General features: G+C 37.0%; 1 protein-coding gene across 3 annotated transcripts in view; it reads right to left on the bottom strand.

Annotated features, from left to right (window-relative positions):
* Window positions 1-16930, bottom strand: part of ttyh3a (tweety family member 3a) — an 82855-nt gene extending 65925 nt beyond the window's left edge. For all 3 annotated transcript variants that reach the window (XR_013817215.1, XM_079825609.1, XM_079825608.1), the window contains exon 1: window positions 15987-16930. Coding sequence is in view for 2 of the 3 variants with exons in the window: in XM_079825609.1 (XP_079681735.1) it covers window positions 15987-16112 (126 nt within the window). In the remaining variant the exon portion in view is untranslated. The remainder of the gene's footprint in view (window positions 1-15986) is intronic.
* Window positions 16931-20657: the final 3727 nt, after the last annotated feature.

A 20657-nucleotide genomic window follows, 5' to 3' on the forward strand; every position in this document is an offset into this window, starting at 1 on the left:
GATCAAATGTGTACACTGAATACAAGCAAGCTGCTTTGAATAAATGCAGCTGCCAAGTGCATAAACGTAAATTTAACACAATCTACATGTTTTTGAGAGTCTTCCTCACTGGTTAGACTGAGGTTTGAAACACAGCTAGCTTTTGCCAACTGCTCATGATCGTGTTTTCTTGTGAGAACTTGCGCCAAGGAGGTCACTGCAATTACCGAGATTTCAACCCTGCCACGTTTCTCCTTTTGCTGCTAACAGGAAAAGACCCAGACTCAGCTTTTCTAAACAGACGGTAATCTTCAGAAGATTATCTTAATGGATCTCCTCTTTCCATATGCTGATTCAGGACACGGCGCAGCGAAAGAGCCCGCTGAGCGATACCACTGCCCAAGAACAACAGCAGCATTTCAAACACAAGGTCACTGTGCTGAAATGTGCTCCTGGCTGTAGGCCATCCTCCTGATATTTGCAAAATATGCACCACCCTTTATTTTGTCACGTTTCAGAGAAAATAGATTTTCACCATACATGGAATCTCACTGTGCTCTACTAAGCAAAGAGACTTTTTTTCCATTCATTTCCCATTAAAATTATTATATATTTTTAAATGGACCCTTTTCCCTGTTTTTTTTTGTGTTTTTTTTTCAGAAGCGGAAGTCATCATACTTTCCGTTCACTACTATAGAAGTTCACCCAACTATGACAAATATAATATTTGCATTTTCGTTTACTCCAATAAAAATGACTATGATTTTCCAAAACAGGAAAAAATATATATAGAGCGATTGATCACAGTGCTCAGAAGAGAGATGTCAAATTTGCCATCACTTCCTTATGTCAGGTTCAGACTCAGGACTTGGCAATAAGGACTGCTCGATGGCCCGGGGCCAGCGTGAAAGATACTCGGGCCAGTTGACGGAACTGTCACTTGCCCGATCGTACCAGTGCTGCTTCTTCATGGAAGTTGATCATTTGCGCGTTTTTTCAAGCCTTGCCAACTTTAATATTCAAGCCCAAGTAGACGCGAAAGTACTCTTAGTTTGGTACTTGCGTGCTGTGTAATAATTTATGTGTGCACAACACTAGACATGTGCCGGTATACGGTGATACGATATACCGCAATAATGAACATGCACAATATTGTTATCGTGGGCACAAAATACCGTGAATAATTATTTATTACGATTTATTCGGATTTTTAGAATGCATTTTAAGAATACTTTACCCATCAACCGTTTAAAATGAACAACATGTCAAAGAGGAACGCGCACTGATGTAAACAAACCCAACGTGCATGAGCAGCGCACATGGCGGAACGAGTGAAGGAGACACACATTCACTCTCTGACAGCAGAGGGCGCTGACGGAACAGCAGAAATGCAGCCGTTTCCCAGGTAACCCTCGTAAACAAAACGATGTGCGCTCATCACATAACTAAATACTTAATACTTGAAGTCTTAAGGCTATTCATTTTCAAACTTAAACATTTTATATTTTAATCTGGACTAAATGACATGCCCTAGATATTGTTTGAATATGTTTGGATTGTTGTTCAGTCACACACTTTTCAATAAGGCTCCATTATTTAACATTAGTTCATTCATTAACAAACGGACAATAAAAAACACTTCTAAAGCATGTATTAATCTTAGTTAAATGTAAATTTCAGCAATAACACCTTATTAAAATCAAAAGTTGTAGTTATTATTTAATGGACCTGAGCTAACACTAACAGTTGCTTTTTTTAACTAACATTATCAAAGAATAATAACGGTAAAAATGTAGTTATTCGCTCTTTGTTAATGTTAATGCATTAACTAGTGAGACCTTATTGTAAAGTGTTAACTATTGTTCTTTATAATTCTTTAGCACTTTAATCTGTTTTAAATATTTGTTCACTTTATACATTTTTGTGTATTGCTTTATTGTATTTAAATGTTTGGCTCTTTTTGTTATAAGAAAGTTATTAAACCTGTTATAGTATGACAACACTTTTTTTGCAACAAATTGCAATATTGTGATAATACCGTATACCGTGATAAAAGCTTCAGCAATTAATCGCAACATGAAAATTTGATACCGGCACATGCCTACACAACAACACACATTCAAAGTGCATGTAAAGGGTCACATCTCCCCAAGTTTGAACGGACATATTCAGACAAAATTATGTCAAATTGGCCATCTTCTTGAGTATCTTCGTAAATGTAATCGTTATGTCTTAAGCAAATGTGATTATGTGAGGTATATAACAATTTATTTATTTATTACTTTTTTTGTGGTGGGGCCCAACTGGGCCAGTAGAAAAAATCCTGAGCGTTGAGCCCTGCTACATGATACTTTTGTCTGTTATGATAATCACTGTGTCAGATTATGCTCGTGGACAAAAAAATGTGGAGACTACATGTTTCCTGGGCCTGGCCAATGATCGCTGATGGATGATGGGTTGCAAAGTTTCTAGAAACTTTCTAGGATTTTTTGGAAAGTTTCTGGAAATTTAACAGAAATGTTCAGCCCCTTTGCAACACTATTCCTGGCCAATGATCGATTGCCATCTTTAACGGCATCCATAAAATGAACATACATATTTTGAAAAATTTTAATATAAAAACTTAGCTAGATTCACAATGTTAATAACTGTGGAAACACATGTCCATCCATCCATCTCTTCTCTATGGGACACTATAAACAATCACTCATTGAGATGTGATTCAGAACTTCAGAAGATCAGTGAAAAAAACTAAATCCGGCTTTATCAAGTGACAATGAATCGTTATTGACCTAATCTTCATTTCAGAGCCACCTATGAAAGGGCTTGATTCTCCTATAGGAAATGGTGGATATAGTTCTTTGAATGAATGTGGCAGAGAGCAGTCAAACACAAAGACGGTTTCATTCAGTCTGGCAGAGACTGAAGCGCAAGACCTTCTAAAACAGCCTACGATAAGAGTCTAGGACAGTTCAGCCTTAAGCTTTTGAGTGAATGTCACTTATATTAGGAAATGACATTGGAAAATGTCACAACTGCCACGTGAAATGACATTTTTGTATTATAAAAATGTGTGGCTTCAAAAACAAAATAGAATCTTAAGCTACAGGTTTTGAAAGATCATTTAGTTTCCAAAAAAAAAGCATCTTTATGGGTGGTTTGGTTCAGGGTAATAGAAACCATGCAAGGTGCACATTTTATTCATGCAAAATAATAAGTCTAAAAGATCTTATAAACCACTTGTGACTATTCAATGGACAGCCAGTCTATGGAAAGTGAAAACTAAAATACAAATCACATTCATATTTTAAAGGTTTACATAATTTAATAGTGGGTAGAAAAAAAGATATCCACAATGCTTAACACAGATTAAAATTCAACACAAAGTAAATATGCTTGAGTTTATGCATGAAATGATATAGCAGGAAATCATATTTAAATGACAAACTAGCATCTCATTGGAAGAGATATTTGTTCCTTCTGAAAAAGCAAAGTAGTTTAATTTCATATTCAAGCTAATCTTTACACTAAGCACAACAAGATTTTTCTTTTTAAATCCCAAAATGTACATGTTGATATCCCAAAGCATTGCTTTCAACTGATTTAATTTTCCTCAGGGAGCAATATAGATTCAACATTGTCATGGAAAAGAGTGAAGCTCTTTTCATTAGCAGTCGGAGCAGCAAGGGGCCAAATCTGGGTCAGAGATTTCTTTAGGAAACCAAGAGTAATCTGGGGAGGAGTTAGAATCACTTTCAGAGTGGATGCTAAAAGCATTTCAGCCTTTGAAGGCAGACTGTAGGCAGTAAACCTTCCCACACACATACAGGAAGTCAGTAGTTAACACCTAACTGTAAATGTAAACTCAAAAAGAAACAGCCACGCAGATCAGATTTGGAGTCAAACCAAAGCAGAGACATTAATATTTCAAATAGGATTGTGTTTACACTGTTCCATGAATGGCTTCCCTCACAAATCCTTCATAACTTGCCAATCACGTGATGAATTTATTGGCAGTAAGCCACAATGAGAGACAGCTTGTGTTTCCTGCCTGGCCTGACGACAGGACGGCCTCGTCAGTCTGTGTCGCACCATGCAAACACGCTGACAAAACAGATTAGCAGCATCCCTGTTCTCGCTTCCTGTGCCCCCAACGACATCCCTGAGAAGGACACGCTAGAAGGATTCAACAACCACCAGCGCTACAATTATCAAAATTGGAAATGTTTCCAGTGCTCCCCGCACGACAAGAAGAGGCCAGTCACGAATTTCTCCAACCTCCCCCACAGCCAGCCTGGGGAGTGGGTGTGGGAAAGCATGTAGGGGTTTTGTTTTTCACTTCAAGCCGTGCTCAAACCCACATTACCACTACAAGGCAAATTAATAACTATACTCTGATGTTTAAAAAAAAAAAAACTGTGGTTAAAACTGTCAAACCTGTTATTTTTTCAGTCCACGTCTGTTAACTTGGAAGTAAAATTCTAACTCTAGGAACACTAGTTAACAAAATTCACAAACTTTACAATCCTTCTCTTCTGACAAAACTGGCCAAAAATATTAATGACTGGCACACACACTCTCAGAAAAATAAATAATGGTACAAAAGCTGTCAATGGGGTGGCACCCTTTCAAAAGGTTCTAGTATGTACTAATAAGGTAGTAATGTGTACACTTTATGTACCAATATGTACACTTTAGGTAATAATACACACCCTTTATGGCAGAGGTGTCCAATCCTGTTCCTGGAGGGCCACTGTCCTGCAGAATTTGGCTTCAAGGTAACCAAGGTCTTCAGGATTACTAGAATCTTCCAGGCAGGTATTTAGGGCAAATTGGAGCATAACTCTGCAGGCCATTGACCCTCGAGGACCAGGACTGGACATGTCTGCTTTAGGGGCAAATAAGGTACAAAAGGTGAGTACTGTCTTACAAGGACAGCTGTCAGTGTGAAAATCTTGTCCCAAGATGTTTTTGATAAATTTTGGACACAGAAGGACCACCTCTCGTCGAGGAGAATTCAAGTGGGATATAAAAATGATTTTAAAGCTCCATTTTAACGTTTCCTAATTTAGTTTTGGAGATCTCCAACAACAGGTTTACATGCATCAAAGGTCAAAAACAGTTTCATTTTCTCATAATGTACATTGCACATCACCAGTGTTCAATGATTCTCAAACGACTTTGAGAATAAGTCGACTCCGTCTCTCTAAATCCCTCCTTCTCACCTGCTACTGAGCTCTGATTGGTCAGATGGCGCTGTCTGTTGTGATTGGTCTACCGCGTACAGCACATATTTCGGAAAACAAATGCCAATTATCACATCTGAACTTATCTCGGCAAAGGAGAAGTGCTCACTAACACAGATTTAGACAGATTTGTGAACAAGATTTGAGAGAAATAGGCCTTTTTGTGTACATTGTAAATTTTTCAGCTCATATACAATGGTGGATTAGAACCCAGAACCTCTGGCTCGCGTAACAGAAATGATTCCCCTAGACCATTAAGCACTTACAGCAGATCTATGTATTTATTCACTAATATAAATAATCTCTGGACTACAAAATAGTGTTATATAGCAGATGTAAGCATGAAACTATTTCTGGACACACACTCCTAGTTCTATCGCAGATTTTTTTATTTTTTTATTGACCTGAGGGAGGGGTTCTGGCAGACCAATCACAGCGCTTGCAGTCTGCGTAGAATTGACGCGTTGTTACATTTTTGGAGAGATGCATGTCAGGGTACGTCGTAGGTACGTGTGCAACACACAAGGCGTTTCTCAATGTCAAGGAAGGATCCTCGGAAGCCAGAATTCTTGCTAGCCTGTTCCGTTTACGTGTTCTCCGAATGCTAAAGAGGAGCCTCGCCTAGCCTCTGAAGGAAGTGACTTGGAAGGACCAGTCCTGCAGAGGAAGGATCCTTGACATTGAGAAACACCTACAGCCTACGGCATACACTCGACGCAGAAGTATAAATTAGCCTTCAGGGAACCAGGATACCCACGACCACATCATTGGATAAATACACCATGTGAACCTGTTGGGTACCACATATGAACAATCATGCACTAGTCTGCTCCTCTGTCTTGTTTGGGTTTAGGAAATGGAATAAAATAAATTCCATTGCCCATCCTCTCAGGATACCTGGAATAAGTGTTAAAGTACCTCAGGCACCCTGATGAAGGCTTATTAGCCGCAACGCGTTAGTGTGCGGGTTTTTCTACATGTTTTTAATGCCTAAGCCACAATTAATTAAAGGCTTTTTATATTTTTCATAAACCCGAGTGCCTTGGCTTGATATCTTTTGTAACTCAACTCAGGCACATCGTTTTACCATTTTTGTAGCATAAACACCATCAAACTGATGAAATCGTTGGATCTTCCAATGTTTCTCTATGGCGCTGAAACTTAAAGATGCTGGAGTTCCGGTCCCCGGGCAACTGATACTCAACTGCCATTGGCTCATCTGCGTTCGAGGGGAGAGGCTTACCAATAGGTCAATTTCATCAAGAAGAAACGTTTGGTTTTGCTAGAAGAAGGTTTGTGAGGTTCAGCCATCATGACACTCTCGATGTGGTCGGGATGGGATAAAACCCAATTTCTTACAGACCGGAGTAGAATCTGGGTGGACAAATTTCCAGTAGAATCTCTGAATATAAGGTTATATTAATAACCTGTCCTTAAGCTGCAAGTAAACATATTCAGAAAAATAAACCTTGTCTATGGATTTAAACTGGTATACTTTTAAAGCTCCTATATTGGCGTTGTTTGTTTCAATTCAACACTTAGACTCCAACAAAATCAACTTAGAAAGCTGTAAGTAAACACATGGTCTAACATGGTTTGATTTTAGACTAAATATGAAAATACCACCTCTTTCAAGTCAAAATTAAATTACACCAAGTCTGTTTACTCTTAAATTGTTCACATACTCACTCCCAACTCTGGATGGAAATCGTATACCTTACTATATGAGATTTCCCAAACTACCTTAGGCTAATCAACTTGTGGCAGACAACCCAGTGGTGGCACACTCAAGTTAGCCTTGTGTGCCCTCCTCATCCGCTGGCAGGTCTGTCCTCACCCAAACAAACCCAGAGCTCCAGTCTCATCCATCATCCAGCTGAATGGACCTCCCCCCCTTCACAGCTTGGCTTTCATCCACGACAATTCGTGAGAAGCACTTCTCAAACTCCCACAGTCCTGGCCTTTGTAAACATGCGAGACATGCTTTTCTCAATGCAATACCCACTGATGGCCAATGACAATTGTTTGAGGATGGGAAAGGGTGAGGTTCAACTAGAATATTAGACATTGATTCAGTCCACGGAATGGTGGCCCCAAAGATTTAAGAGTATATATATATTTAAGATATTTTTTATTTATTGTTATCAGTCGTTATACTTAACATTTAATTGGGCCTATTCATTTAATTAATTACTGTTATACATTTACATCTTTATTAATACTATTAATTTGACATTTTATTATTACAATTACAACTTACTAGTAATTTTTAACAAAACTCAGAATGAATTTAACATCATGTTGTGATGTCTAAATTCATTTTAATTTTCTTTTTTTAGCTTCAAAAAAAATAAATACTATTGACATGAATTTAGGTACACTGCCATTCAAAAGTTTGGGGCTAGTAAGATTTTTTTTTTTCCTTTTGAAAGAATTTTTATTTTTATTTTGCAAGGAAAAATTAATTTGATCAAACATAAATGTTACAAAAAAAAAGATATTTTTAACAAATGCTGTTTTTTTTAAACTTTATATTCATCATCAGAATCCAGCTTTGATATCACAGGAATTAATTACATTTTGAAAAAATAAAATAAAACAGCCCTTTTTTATATTGTAATAATATTTCACAAATGACTATTTTACTGTATTTTTGATCAAATAAATACAGCCTTGGTGAGCATAAGAGACATTATTCATTATCTGTACTTACAGTGAAAGGTTTAAAAAATAATAATTTTAAAATTATTCAAAATAATTAATGACTAAGCAAGCACAACTACAGTAATGTTGTTAATGCAATAAAAAAACGTTATGTGAATTTTATTTTCCCAAAGGTTCATTGAAGATACAGCTACAACCAAATAAAAATACATATTATATGGCATTTACACACAGACCCACACCACTGTAAGAGCAGTAACTCCTATATTAAATGTGCCTAAGACTCATGACCCAAACTATCTTCAGTACATGCATTTATTGCATAAGCTTGAAACTTCACATTTCTTCTGCAGAGCAACATTAATAACCTGTCATCTCACCCTGCAGTCCAACAACTGAATATTTAGGCAGCAGCATCAATAAATAATGATTTTAAACTAAAAAGCCTGCCTTTGTTCTTTTTAATAGAAACAGACAGTACAAATACTGAGCTGAAATTAAAAGTAGGACAAAGTTCACAGATAAGCGCATCAAGGAAACCCCAACAGGGGCATCAGGAGTGAGCTTAACCCCAAACTAGTGGCCAACCGAGATGACATCTCTAGTTAATTCCAATCCTGTGAACAAGCGCCATTCAATGAACAGCAGGTGTCCCCTCTCTCTATCTCTCTCTCCCCCGCTCTCTCCCATCCTCAGCTGTGCTGTCTGTTATCATTCACTATACGTGCTTTGACTCCAAGACAAATGCTACAGAGAACAGGCTGCTAGTTCAAGCTGCTTGAGCGTCCTGTCAATTTAAAATTTGCATGATTAGAGGAAGTCAAAAAGATTTTCTTCAAGCAATAAAATTAGTGAATGGTTGGTCCTATCAGTAAAATTAAGAAGTCTGTGAAAGAATATAGGGAGTTATTTCAATTAAACCATTTAAATGTTTGTACGCTTAACGGGATAGTTCACTCAAAAATGCCCTGGCTAATCTAAGCATTATAATGGCAGTCCAAAATTTGAAGCCCCAAAAAAGTGTATCCATCCATTATAAAAGTAATCCACACGGCTCCGGGGGGGTTAATAAAGGCCTTCTGAAGTGAATCAATGGGTTTTTGTAAGAAAAATATCCATATTTAACATGTTGTAATAAAGTAACATATCTATCTTCCGATGGACTGCCTTCTGTATTCAACTTACAAAGAAGTGTGACGCCTCTCGTAGTTCAAAATGAAGGCGGTCTGGAAGGAGCTAGATATTTTACTTTATAACGTGTTAAATATGGATATTTTTCTTACAAAAACCCATCAATTCGCTTCAGAAGGGCTTTATTAACCCCCCGGAGCCGTGTGGATTATACTTTTATAATGGATGGATACACTTTTTTGGACTTCAAATTTTGGGCTGCCATTCACTGCCATTATAATGCTTTGAAGAGCCAGGACATTTTAATATAACTCAGATTGTATTCGCCTGAAAGAAGGATGTCATATACATCTAGGATGGCTTGAGGGTGAGTAAATCACGGGCTAATTTTCATTTTTGAGTGAACTATCCCTTCAACGTATTGGAAAACTCAAATGTGTTTTTCGGCCATAAAATGTAATATTATCAGCAAAAACAAGTGTCAATGTGCCTAAAACAATCCAAATAATAGTCGAAATTCTGGAGAAAAAAAAAAACATTCACATTTAAATGATTGAATTGCTAACAGAAAAATTAAGAATGCATGACTACTCGGTGCTGCAAAAGGGCACTTGTCACAAATGATAAAATAAAATCTAGTGGCTAGGGGTCAGACCTTCCTCGCGATTCATGCAGATGAGCTTCAAGGCAGTTCATGTGTTATCCGTAATGCTATATGCACCTGATGTCAATGGCATTTGACGGGGCACAACTGTAAAAACAGAAAATCTTTGCATCATCTGAGTCTCTTGTGCTTAAGACTGCTCCTGCCATGCTGTTTTAAGACATTCTTCCAATCCTGTTGGCTCGGTGAAACACATTTTCAAACAGCTGACAGTCTATCTAGGCTTTCTGAACCAGAAGCAAGGAATTCTCTGACTTCACCTCAGCTCTCCATCTCAGCTGCTTTTTTGAGCGACTTTAAACATCTCTGTGACTGATTTGTCATTTTAAAAAAAGCCAGAAGATAAGCAGGAACTGAGTATCACGTTGGCTGTCAGCTTGCAACTGCTGAGTCTAAAGTAATCCACTCATTCTTGCATGATCTAGTTCCTTCTAGCTTCTAGTGGAAAGAGAAGTGATTCTCATCATCACGTGAACATATACACTGAACCTAAGACAGTGTCTAGACACTTGGACACATAAGTCACATAAGTCTTATAAACGTCATTGCATTTCATTAAAATAACCAAATATATAAGCAAATGGCATCTGTTAACTAACTTCAGTTTTTTGCAATTACTTTTAACCAAACTGTGTCAAGGAGATTTTTTGTGGATGTACGAAGTCAAAAACTATGCCTAAATGTGTAGGTGAACACGTTATGCATTTTAAAATACATTAAAAAAGAAAACATTTGTAATATACATTACAGTTTTAACCTTATCTTTGATCAAATAAATGCAGCCTTGGTGAGCAAGAGACTTCTTTCACAAATACTTTTGAACGGTATGCTTCAGGCAAAACTATGTTGACTAAGCTAATTATGTGTTTTTCCTACACATAATTTATGCAAAATTATTACAGAACCCAATCAGTACTTACCACCCCAACAATTTATCACCTGTATAAATGCATAATCTGGTTGTCAAACATGCCAGTACTACCAGTAAATACAAAATCAAATGGCTTCACATCAGCGCATCGCATGTGCACTAAAATCGAGCTGCACAGTTGACACAGGATTTGCCACTTTGCACAATCGAGGCAGTGTCGCATCGTCACTAAAGTTTATCATTTGCATTTATTTTTAAGTCTTGCCAGTGTTCAAACCGCACTCGTGCGCACGGTCTGGAGAGAGACACACACACACAGGCCATCTCACAAAAAGCTTGCGAGTACAAATTGCGCTGAAATGGTCAGATACACACAAATGTATGTACTAAATTACCGTCTTGACGAGTATGCACGTAAACCCCGTCGTGACTCGCGAGTGAACGTTTGTGCAACTGTAACCGTAACCGTGTTCGCTCTTAAAGTGACAGCTGTCGAATAAACTGCTGCTGTCTCTTGAGTTTCTCTTTGTCTTGTGTTGTTTGATGAACCTTTATGACACTCACTGCTCTTGAATGACTAACTTTTGCAACCTTAAGTGTAAGTATTAATCTAATTTAATTTATTCAGGGAAGACCAATATTAATTTACATTTGATTTCTTATTAAATGTCTTTAGTATTTCTTACCTCAATACTAATGTTAGACCTAGGGATGGGCAACAGTGGTCGAGTAATCGAGTACTCGAACGTGACAGCGATCATCGATCATGAGAACGATGATCGCCCTGAAAAAAAATATATTTGTCTCTTTTTTTATTGGTTATTGCGTCGTTTTGCGCGGTACCGGAGGTCTGATTGGTTGGCGTTATACAGCACGCCTCATGACCGCGGCGAAATAAAGTGAAGAGGCGTGCACTGCAGTGATGTCTGGAATCACTGATCATTAAATGGTTAGTGCAAGATGTGCAGTGCCAATCTGTCATAGCATTATAATGAGAACACCGTGGAAAATGCTGCTAAATGATCTGTGCTTAGTTCCCTGTTTATCAGCTTATCCTCAGAGAAACTAGCGAGAACACTCAGACTAGCGCGTGAAGTTCATGTGCGCATTCGCGTCCTTTTCTGCAGATGCAGAAGATTACCTTTATGTTGTTTATCTGATTAATCTAATATAAAACGCGTTTGGTTGAGCTTAATAAGATAGAAACGCGCTGCCGTTATACCGGCTGTTCATTCTCTTCAGTTTCAGCTCAAATGCATTAATGCTCGAGCTCGACATGGTTTAGAGACAGATATTCTTTTCAGATAGGCTATTTCTTTCTCAGAATCATTGACATTAGTAATGCAGCAGTGCTATACTGTTCTCATATTTTTTTTAACAGTAGACCTAGTTTATTTAAAGTTGTTTTTCGTTATGAGTTTGAAAACGCGCAGTGATGTCTGTAAACGCTTCGATCATGAATAATAAAATTAAGTGCATGATGTGCAGAGTCAATCTGTCAAAGCATTATAATGAGAACAGGATTTTAATAAAATGTTGTTTCTGTGTGCTTTCGTTGTCCGTGTATCAGCGTGGTTAAGGGAAGAGCGCATTCAAAATGTTCCGTTTCAAACCCTTCGCCTGTAAAATCTAGCACGCTGAAGTTCACGTGCGCATTCACGTCCTTTTGTGTTGATTTATGTCGTAATAGGTTCATAATAATCTCCATATTAACATTGATATAGGGTACGTTTGGTTGAGTTTATTAACCAGCTAGCAAGCTCTGCAGGGTGGTGTTATTCCACAGTTTCAGCTCAAAGACAATGCTCGATATTATTGACTTGGTTATTTGAGTCCTTTTATAAAGATGTTTCTTTTTCAAAGACATTTATGCATCATAATCAAGCAGTTATTTTTTGTTTTATATGTTCATGTTTTCATATACCTGTTTTCATGTCACGTTTGTATTTGTCAACAACCATTTTCATAACAGTTTTCATTATCTCAATAACGGACATGCCCCGCCCCCTGCACATGCCCCGCCCCCAATTACTCGAGTACTCGTTTTTGAGACCTATCGATGATCGAAATGAGAAATTGACAAAAATGCCCATCCCTAGTTAGACCTACCTGAAAAATTATTTTTAAACACAAAAATGCACTGCATGATCAAATATTTAGGTGAGATAATAATATACATTTATTATATACATTTATTTGGGAAAGATGGCCTACAGTAGCCTTAAGTTATCTAATTTTCTAAAATAAACACTTGGTGGTTCTTCAAGATCTTGACTCAGTTCATTTAGAGTTAGTTTCATTTCTACAAATGGTGCAAACTCTGCAAGATTATAGATAAAAGATTGCCATTCCCCTGCCATTCTGTGATCGGCAGTGATCGGCAGATCATGATCTTGGTGATCGGTAATCGGTGATCGGCCCCAAAAATCCTGATCGGAGCATCTCTATTTAAAAGCGTGTTTGAGTCGGAAACTGATGACTTACTCTGTGGCAACCAACGGACGAGACAAAAATTGCAAACTACAATTCAACAGTTTTTGCTCTGGTACTAAAATTGCTACTAAGAACCACAAAATTTTGTGATCAGAGATGTCTAAAAAAACCCAGAGTGAAAGTGAACCATTAAGACGACCATTTACAAGACATCTAATAGCTATTGTGACTGTAAACCACCTTGAATAACCCCGTAAGAGGTGCAACAAATCATGATAATGTGCCTAAAGTTTTGACAATATGATTCTAGTGACTAAATTTGTCATTCAGAAGTTGCTCTCTGCATTTGCTTGGGTTGATGACGATGGCCAGGCACAATTATGGCTTTTTTACATTAGTATTCCAAGTTACCAACGGGTTTAACCCAGCACTCCATAAAGCGAACAACAGTGAAGGCCAAACTTGATTTAAGGAGCTTTGATTAGACACATTGTCACCAGGCTGATGGCACTGCTGGCTTGTCTGTAGGCCATCTGTTGTCTCTATGATGAAAGCTTAGCCTACAGCCAAGTAGTTCTACCTTCAACAGCCACACCTGGGTGTGTTCAGCATTAGAGACATGCAAGCATTTACAAAAATTATGAAGTCTTCATCATAAAGGTTGAATGATTACTATTGCCATTTTATGGCACAAAGAAATTTGCACATAAAAAACCTGCGTAATCTCTTTAAGAGATAAGCTACCCACGAACTCTTGAGCTAAAACAAACAGTTTTTTTCTGGTCCTCTAATGCGATAGGCAAAGATCCAGCATAGTATCAGGGTTTCTTGGTGGTGCGTTTAAGTAATCCGGGGAAGTTCGTATTTACCAATTGGAAAGTCACAATTGTGACCTCAGGTGCGTTTGAAGTACTTTGTTGGGAGCCACCATGTTTTCTCACTGAAAACGCCCCCAACTCGGAAACTCCGGGTTCAAAGAAAAAGCTTCCCACTCGTAATAATAAAAATGTGATGTAATTCATCTCATAAATACAAAACACTTAACGTGACAAATGTTGAAAAGTGTTAATGTATTAAAACAACAACTGGGGGAAACCAATTCTTTCTCACCTTCTCAATGGCACCATAATCCAAGACAATATATTATGTTTTCTTTACCATAGAAAACTGTAAAAAAAATATATAAAAATCGCCTTAGGCGTTTTAACGTTGCATTCATATTCTTGGCTCACGTTTGCCTGTATTTAGAACGCATCAACAAGTGTGTGTACATTGAGTTTGATCTTTTAATACTAATGTCTACACAAATCACTTCTTTATATAGGTTTTCTAATGGGGAGAAAATGTTTAATGTAAAAATATAGAAACATGTTAGCATTTTTGCACTTCTGGTTTCATCGTCCCAGAGTCAATGGGTTTTTTGAATAGGATTTTGGTTAAATTACTTCAATAAGGTCTTTGGTTAAAACAAACTCAAGATTTTCACGTTTTATTCTACAACAAAATACATAATTATTACACCACCTGTCATTTTTTGAAGCGGTTACGTGTCTTGAAAACATGTCTTGGGACTACAGAGGCAGCCGAGGAGATTAAATGTCATCACGCTGAACAGGTAAACTCAGTCCGCTTTTACAGCGTCATAATGCTTATAAATGTGCTCTTATAAACTATTCTAACTTAAACTTTCAGGGAAAATGTTTTTGGATAAAAACTGAAAGAGATGTCGCAATTAGTGATAGTGATTTTGAAGCCGTGGGACCGTGGTGTAGTTTGTTTATAGCCTACCTTTGGCTTTCTACTTCGGGCGACTGTATTTAGGCTTCAAAATTCATGTGTTTATCTATGAAAATTAATTGGATGGACATACCGTGCAAGTATCATGAACTTTTGTTCGATCACAGAGCTTATTTTTGCGATAAAAGGAAATAGGAAAAATCCTATTGGGTTTTTATAGAGGGAACCAGTGTGATGCTAACTTCCGGCTGGCCTACAAAGTGACGTCTTACCTGCACCACTCTACTGTCTTTCCGGCTGGATTACAGTGCCATTGTTTTAGTAGTAAATGAGAAGTAAAATGTGACAGAAAATTGGCTTTCCCTGGTCAGCACATTAAGCATTTTTCACATATTTTTTTTTAGAATTTTCCTGTAAAAAAGAGAGATATTTTTGATACAAATGCTCTCACTACGGTGCTGGAAAGTACAAAATGGAAAACCACTCATACTCCAGACAGGTGCCGAATTTCTACTCCCAGCCAAATTATAAGCCCATCTCGTTGAAGCCTAACCCCACCCCCACATCTAAACAATTCAAAATTGCTTTATTTGGCATGACTGTAAATATAACAATATTGCCAAAGCTTGGAATTTGTATTATCTTCATTGGTTCTACTTCAGTCTTGGCTGTAAAGTCTACACATTTTTTGATCTGAATTTGTGACAGTGAAGGAGGAAGTGCATCTCTGTCACAATCTCGCCTGTCCTACAGTGAGCACATAGGCCTACTCATTTCTCTTTTTGGAAACCAGCTCTTTCTGTGTCTGCAGGTCTCAATGGCTAGCCTGTGCTTACTGAGCCCATACATGACCAGGATATGTCTGACATTCTGGAGATATGCTTCCGATTCATAATTTGATTTTAGAGATTGATAGAAATGTAACTTTTTCTGACCCGAATGATGCCAGATATAATAATAACCTGGGGTGGGACTGTTATGCCCAGTGGCTCGCAAAGCTTAATGTTTTGGCTTCTTTGGGGACTATTTTGGTTGACAGGGACGAAATATAGCAACTAACTAGCCAATTTATGTCTCAAACAAATCACCTAAATACAACAAATCACTTAATACACATGTATGAAAGCAGAATTATCCTGAATATCAGCAACACTTGCTGTTATACACCTTTTCATCACAAAACATTTCATATTACAGAACAGCATTTCATCTACACGTGTCGCAGTATCAAACAGTAGCAGGGTTACTGTAATGGACTTACCTGCTGGTATGAAGAGTCCTCTGGGCGAAAATCACTGCTAGTTTGTTCAAATTGCAGATTAAAGTGAGGCAGTCTGTGCAGCAAGTTAACCCACCAGGGAGGAGAGTAATTCACAACGGATGCCATAATCTTTATGACAATAACACTCCGAGCCGAGAGAAACTGAAGCAGGAAGTTTAAAACTTCGACCAGGGTTTAAACAATGTCATTAGATTACAAAGTGACTCATAAATCTGCTCTTCCCTGGAAAAATATACATCTATCGCCCTTCACCCATAGTGATATAGAGCTAAAAGCGATTACGTTAGTTGTTTAAATGGCCTGCGTTACCGGAAAGAAACTGAAAGCTGGTTGTTAAGTAAAACGAAAGGTTTAACCGACATGCAACGGTAAAGAGCTAACTATTAGGAGAATCTTCTCTCTTCAGAAGCGTCCAGCTGTATGAGACAGGATTTGAGCTTTCCTTTCCCTACCGGCTGACTGGTAAACACAAGGGACGCGTGTATTTCAAGCTCTCACTTCCCCTTTCCAAACTGCCTATTGTTTGGATACACTACAACTACACGCATGTACACCACCAACCCTGAGATATGGATTAATTTATAGCGGAAACATTCCGAGATCCAAGTCCTTAGGTTGCTCTCAACGCCAGTCGGTTACGAGATGTATCTCCCCTGCTTTGGCCGAGATTAATGCCAGGCGTTTGTCTGCGGCTCCGTCATTCCCACGGTGGAACTCATCCGTCCTTTTGTCCTTATTAGTCCTAAATGACCGGGGAAGCCGTTTATGAAGTCGAAATGTCCGTGTGTGGGTTAGCAGACGCCACGCGACTCCTCCCTGCCGACAAAACTCGGTGAGATGGTCTCTAATCCAACGTGAGTGAGTGAGTGAAGAACAGCCAAGCAATAAACCCGATGCCCACCGCAACAAACTCACGTTGAGATAGTGAAGGTTTATCACGGTATGAGACAACCATTGAGAATACTGACATCTAGTGGCCAGACACAATGCTACACCCAATGGTTACTTGGAGAAACCACATACCGTAGGATCGCAACTCATGTTGCTTTAAACTAGGAGTATTTTTTTTAATGTATTTTTTTTTTATCCTTAGGAATAGAAGGCAGGTGATTATTTTGAAAAACATATAAAATGTATTCATTTGTATACAATTAAATTAAATTATAAATTAAATAATTAAAATTGAACATACAAAATTAAATACAAAATGAATAGTTGCCAATGCATATAGGGGTGACAACAAATCACGGCTAAAACATTGCATTCACAGCCTCAGCTAACAATGATATATACATTGCTACCATCAACTGTTGGCTTACCAACATTCTTCTTTTTTGGGTGAACTATCCATTTACTGCACATCCTCACTGGAAGAAACCATAAAAATGACCTTTGACCAAAACCTTAAGGAATTAAAACCTAAGCAAAATTGTGTTTGTTGGTTTATTACCTATTCATGGCAAGACAGACAGCCAAAACATGTCCTCAAAACAAGCCTAAATAATGAAACCTAAAATTGTGTGATGGTTTCTGAATAGAAACAAATAAAAACATATTTTTTATCAAATTCAATTGAATTATAAATTAAATAATTCAAATTGAAAATAAAAAAAATGAAATAGCCTACAAAATGAATAGTTGCCAATGCGGGTGACAACAAATCATGGCTAAAACATTGCATTCACAGCCTCAGCTAACAATGATATACATTGAAGAAAATATATCTGAGCACATAGCATTTAATTTATTAAATGTCACCATAGCTGGAGAGATGTCTTGTTTGTTACACTATAAAATGTTTCAACCAACTAAACTATGAAAACTATAGGGTTAATTGCTGCCTTATGTTTAAGTAAAAAGTCTCGCCAAAGTCAGAAAATTAAACCTGACCCCTTTAAAGGGATAGTTGTCAAGTATAGGTCTCTCATTTTAACGGTATTTTACTGTAAAAATGCTACGGTGAAAAACAGTTAATTGGTTAACAGAAAGTTTCCGTACTATATACGGTGAACTGTAATAGATCTAAACTTACATTTAATTTAAATTTACAGTTTTTGGAAGTGAAAAAGAACAAGTCATTGTGTAATTTACAGTGAAAACCCGTAAATGGACTTTCCCAGAATTCCCTGCGTGACACTTCGCATTTGATGTATTTTCATTGCAATAACTATGTTTCTTCTTTGTTTTGTTTTTTCGAATCAGTTATGTACATTAGGGTTTTATGTTACATCTGATGTTGTTAAATTAATGTTTATTGCATTTTTTAAATGTCATGTGTTTTACCATGATGGTGTTTAGTGTTTGTGTGAATGACACTGAGCACCTTCTATATATTAGTATTGTCCTCTTAAAAGCTGCTTATGATGAGCTTTGATTCATCACGTGATTCTCAATACCACTATGATTGGTGGCTGTCCGTATATATCAAAGGTACATAACGGAAATGAGTTGGTAATTTAACATTATTTCAGTTAATGAAATATGTTTTTTTACCGTAAATTGTTTACAGTGTAAACATAATTATTACATTATAAACCTTTAAATTATAAGGTTTTGAACTGTAAAATAAAACATTTTTTAACCGTAATTATTACATTATAAACCTTTAAATGATATGGTGCTGTCCCTAAAAACCTAAAACGTTACTGCCGTATTTTTTACGGTAAAGTTCTGGCAACCAGCTGCCAGTTTTTTACCGTAAATTTTACGGGGATTTTTTTTACAGTTACCATATCAGTGGGCAATGCCATAAACAGAGGGACGATGTTCACTGTGTTAACTGATTTACCCACGACACAGTGTGGGTAGGGTTTAGGGGTGAAGTCGAGTGAAGGGGATCATTTTCATTGCGTGATTTATAAACACCCATCATTTTGAAAACACCCACAAATTTAGAAACGTCCACTTTTGTTCTGCAGAGACCCCATACAAGTTGCTCCAAACCTGTATGAGTTTCTTTCTTCTGTTGAACACAAAATATGATATTTTGAAGAATGCTGGTAAGCAAACAGTGGACAGTAGCCATTAACATTGACTGGAAAAAAATACCAGTTGCTACCGTCAACTGTTTGCTTACCAACATTCTTCAAAATATTTTGGGTGAACTATCCCTTTAATGCACATCCTCGCAGGAAGAAACCATAAAAAAGGACCTTTGACCAAAATCTTAAGGAATTAAAACCTAAGCAAAATTTTGTTTGTTGGTTTATTACCCATTCATGGCAGTATAAATGAATCTCTGGATTCTCTCTCTGTGCCTGAAAGATAGACAGCCAAAACATGTCCTCAAAACAAGTCTAATATTAAACTGTGTGATGGTTTCTGAATAGAATATGTAATTCACCAAAGAATGAATAATGCATTTCTGAACATAAAGATATAGGGATGGAAAAACCCAAATTGTAATTGGTGTTAAATTTAAGATGAGTCAATGAGTCAGTGAACAATTTCTCTAAAGTAATTATTAACTAGTTGGCCCTTGAAATGGTGTGAAAGTCTGCCTAAATGCAATACTTTTCAAGGTCTCTATAATAAGAAAATAAATAAATAAATAAGATAATGCTTCAAAGTTGTGTCTTAAAAATATAAATGAAAGGGAATTTAGATTTTTTTTTAAAACGTATGGAACATACAGATTTAAGATCTCATGTATAAACCAGTTTTACAAGTCTATTTATCTTAAATCTGGCAGGAGAAATAGACTGTATAATGCATCTGATCCAGTTAAATTATTAACCTTTGTAAATCAACAATGGCAACATATCAGTGTCACAACCAAAAACTGGTAACTGTCTAATAAACAACAATAAATACTGGATAACTAGTGCTGTAGCAGGCAATGTTAGAATACTGCCTTTTTTGACACTAAATAATTGTGCCTTTTAACTTCCAATATGGAGGCGCTGGGACCAGAATGATACATTTGCATGAGCTGTGCAAGTCATTTTGAGCTTTGGCATTTAAGCTTCACAGAGAAAGTTATATGATGATAATAATGAAGGAGTTTAGCAATACAATATGCAACTGGAAATGTTGACGCAGAGTTAATACAAAATGTATTTAGGTCTCAAGTAATAATTCATCAAGACTCCTAATCAATTCAGTTAGTTGCATTTGGATATCTCTCAAAACCTTTCTCATTCAGAGAGAAAAAAATGTACTTAATTTGATTTCAACTCAATAATTTATGACTAATGAACTCGTCATGACTATTATTTTCAGTTCCTTAAAGTTAAGTTGGATTTAGTTTAGGATGTGTTGTTTTGTCTTCAACATAAAAGTATTTTGACTGACAGAGGAACAGTGTAATGGGAAAGAGATTAGCGGTTTCGTGGACCTTCTTCATGCATACATTTTTTTCTTCTTCAGAAATCTCTGTATTTGGCTAGTGGGCAAAAATGATAATAAGCAAGTTGCAGCAGCAGGCGGGCAACACTTTTTTTTTTTTAAACTTTATTTATTGGAATGGTAAATATATGTTACAATACGACATGTTGTGAGTGTAATGTGGGTGTTTTGTTTAATAATATATTGAGATTTCTCGCTTCCCATGAGGGAATTACCTTTTTTCCTAACTAATTCACACTTGAATTAAGTGAAAAGAAGTAAAAGGTGAAAATGAAATATATTGGAATGTCTACATTGAAAAAG

This window comes from Gobio gobio (assembly GCF_949357685.1).
Source record: "Gobio gobio genome assembly, chromosome: 1".
In the NCBI taxonomy this organism is placed as follows: Eukaryota; Metazoa; Chordata; class Actinopteri; order Cypriniformes; family Gobionidae; genus Gobio; species Gobio gobio.